Here is a 3449-nt window from a genome sequence, read left to right as displayed (position 1 = left end):
CTTATAACGTACACATTATATATATATATATATATATATATATATATGCTTCGACTTTGATAACAGACGATGTTTTGATTCATTAAACTGTTACTAAACTGTTTCCTTTTTTAACTTTCAAGCCAAACGACTTAACAAAACGGCGGTTTTAATCCATTGCATAGTCAAATGTTTTTCTACTAAATAGCTCCAATTAAGTTTAATTTTCCTTGGGTTATCTCAGAAAAATGTTAATTCGTTTTAGTATAATTTTGGTGCTATATCAATAATGTTTACCATAACTGTTCATGTTGCTACGTAAGAAGCGTTTCCAGGTTTTACATTTTGAGATGATATTCAGTGGTTGTATGAGAGTGAATCAAAATGATATTGTCTGTTGATGTTATTGTCGTCTACATAATACCCCCCAATCTGGACCTTTCTCCTATAAATGCCACTTTCCTCCCAAACTCAACTTCTCTCCTGTAAACACTACTTTCATTCCAAACTGGACTGTTCTCCTGTAAATGGCAATTTCATTCCAAACTGGACTGTTCTCCTGTAAATACCAATTTCATTCCAAACTGGGCTGTTCTCCTGTAAATGCCAATTTCATTCCAAACTGGGCTGTTCTCCTGTAAATGCCAATTTCATTCCAAACTGGGCTGTTCTCCTGTAAATGCCAATTTCATTCCAAACTGGGCTGTTCTCCTGTAAATACCAATTTCCTTCCAAACTGAATTTCTTCTCTAAGAATTTCCACCAATCCAACTTTATCTCCTCCTCTGTAGAAACAGAAATTAATTGGTATCCCTAGCCATACGAGTGAAAAAGAGTTTCCAAAGATCGATTTGAATAGTAAACTTGCATCAAGTGATTTTAGAGTCGTGAATATTGGAAAGCGAATGATGTGTACATAGAAAACTGAGGTAAATTGGAAAATTTTCACAGGTACTTAACAACAAGTTTAACTATTGAAAGTAGTTCTTTCGAGAAAATTTCATGATTGTGTATTTCAATGCGAAAATGAACTATCGTTCCTAAGGTTAGGCTGCGTGCATGACGGGTCCCCACCCCCCAGCTACTTAGGGGGACCAGGAGCTACACGATGTCCTTGGGAGGATGGATTCATCATGAGTGATCTCCGCCATACAGAGAGAGGATTCCGATGGTCGAGGTGCAGTCTAAGTCAGTTTAAACATTTTCTTAGGTAAGTGATCTCTTCTGCCCTGTTCTACATATCTTGTATTACAATTTTTAGATGCAGAGTTTTATAGATGATCAGTGATGGGGAAACCTTGTAAGTCTGAGGTGCCTAAAAGTTAAAATTGCTGACTGAAAAAAATTCTAAACCACATTATAAAAGTAAATGAAGTTCAAGAGGGAAGTATGTAAAACTGTTTCGTCAGATCCACGATGAATGACTTGGGAAGTATGTAAAACTGTTTTGTCAGATCCATGATAAATGACTTGAGAAGTATGTAAAACTGTTTCGTCAGATCCATGATGAATGACTTGAGAAGTATGTGAAACTGTTTCGTCAGATCCACGATGAATGACTTGGGAAGTATGTAAAACTGTTTCGTCAGATCCATGATGAATGACTTGGGAAGTATGTAAAACTGTTTCGTCAGATCCATGATGAATGACTTGGGAAGTATATAAAACCGTTTCGCCAGATCCACGATGAATGACTTGGGAAGTATGTAAAACTGTTTCGTCAGATCCATGATGAATGACTTGGGAAGTATATAAAACCGTTTCGCCAGATCCACGATGAATGGCTTATATTGGATGAAGATATTCATAAACTAAATATAATTAGAAACAAGAACGTTCAGCCACTGTAGCTAATTATTGACGCGTCTTTCTTTGTTATTGTTAACTGTTCAGAAGAAAGCTATTGGAACAAAAACAAATCTAAGGAGACCGATTAGTAGTTTTATTTTATATTAAGGCTATATATGTATCAAATAAAGTGATTAGGCCAGGCATGGCCAAGTGTTTAGCGTGTGGGACCAGGAACACGTGGACCTATGTTTAGATTCCCGTTGTTGTAAAATTGCACTCCCCCATATGGATTCGTGGGAGGGGGGGGGCATTATACTAGTGACGATGAAATTTCTCTATTGGCGGATAAGAGTATCTCAAGAGTTGGCAGTGGGTGCTGTTTAATTAACTATTTTCCCTCTGATAGGTTAGTTCAAAATACAAGAATTACAATAATGAGGTAATGCTATACATTTGATAATAAATCTGGAATTTAGTTTTGAATTATCAAGAATTTTCTGAACTGTTTTGTTAATTGTTTGACGTGACTATATCTGTGTCCTTTCAACAGAATTGCTTTATCACATGCTATAGTATGAGTTCACTTAGGTGGTATATTAACACACACACAACTACAGTATCATAAATTCTTGATATGTTATGATCTGATTCCACACTAGTTGGTAGACTGACACACACACACACACACACGACTATAGTATCACAATTTGTTGATATGTCACGATCTGATTCCACACTAGTTGGTAGACTGACACACATATCAATAACATTTTCAATATTGACACACATTTTCAATATCATTAATTCCAGGAAATAGTAAGACCCTACATAATTTACAGATCAATGGCGAAACGTTTCTTATCGGCCATAACGAGAACTATCAGTTCTACTTTTCTTATTGTTTGACTAAGCTGTTTATATTGCGTGAAGAAAGAATGAAATTTTGAGTTTAAGGTATAATCTATTTTAATTTTCTGTTTACATTAATTAATTTTTATTTTGTTTCTTGTAGTGGAGATACGGCTAGTTGTTTGTATAATTTTCCTCATGAAAACGAATTTTTACCCCGTGTTCTACCTGGGTCCCTGCTGTCTCTAGATGAACAATGTAAGCTGGACAGAGGGACTACCGCTTGTTTTGTAAGTAAATAACATCAAAGTAAAATATCTAAAGTTATAGATATGGTTGTGACAAAACTAAATTGATGTGTGTGTCTCTTTGTAAAATTGGTGGCCAAAACTAAATTGTTGTGTGTGTGTCACTTTGTAAAATTGGTGGCCAAAACTAAATTGTAGTGTGTGTCACTTTGTGAAATTGGTGGCCAAAACTAAATTGTAGTGTGTGTCTCTTTGTAAAATTGGTGGCCAAAACTAAATTGTTGTGTGTGTGTCACTTTGTAAAATTGGTGGCCAAAACTAAATTGTAGTGTGTGTCACTTTGTGAAATTGGTGGCCAAAACTAAATTGTTATGTGTGTCACTTTGTGAAATTGGTGGCCAAAACTAAATTGTAGTGTGTGTCTCTTTGTAAAATTGGTGGCCAAAACTAAATTGTTGTGTGTGTGTCACTTTGTAAAATTGGTGGCCAAAACTAAATTGTTGTGTGTGTGTCACTTTGTAAAATTGGTGGCCAAAACTAAATTGTTGTGTGTGTGTCACTTTGTGAAATTTATATCGATTT

General features: G+C 35.4%; 1 protein-coding gene across 1 annotated transcript in view; it reads left to right on the top strand.

The window, feature by feature from the left end:
- Nucleotides 1-2909, top strand: part of LOC106474215 (venom metalloproteinase 3-like) — a gene marked incomplete at its 3' end in the record, with an annotated part of 42748 nt that extends 39839 nt beyond the window's left edge. Inside the window, exons 9-10 of the mRNA XM_022402565.1 lie at nucleotides 1025-1189; nucleotides 2783-2909. Of these exons, the coding sequence (XP_022258273.1) occupies nucleotides 1025-1189; nucleotides 2783-2909 (292 nt within the window). The remainder of the gene's footprint in view (nucleotides 1-1024; nucleotides 1190-2782) is intronic.
- Between the last annotated feature and the right edge of the window lie 540 nt (nucleotides 2910-3449).

The sequence above is a fragment of the Limulus polyphemus genome, unplaced genomic scaffold (genome assembly GCF_000517525.1).
Source record: "Limulus polyphemus unplaced genomic scaffold, Limulus_polyphemus-2.1.2 Scaffold6957, whole genome shotgun sequence".
Taxonomy (NCBI): Eukaryota; Metazoa; Arthropoda; class Merostomata; order Xiphosura; family Limulidae; genus Limulus; species Limulus polyphemus.
This window is presented reverse-complemented; position numbering and strand designations above follow the sequence as displayed.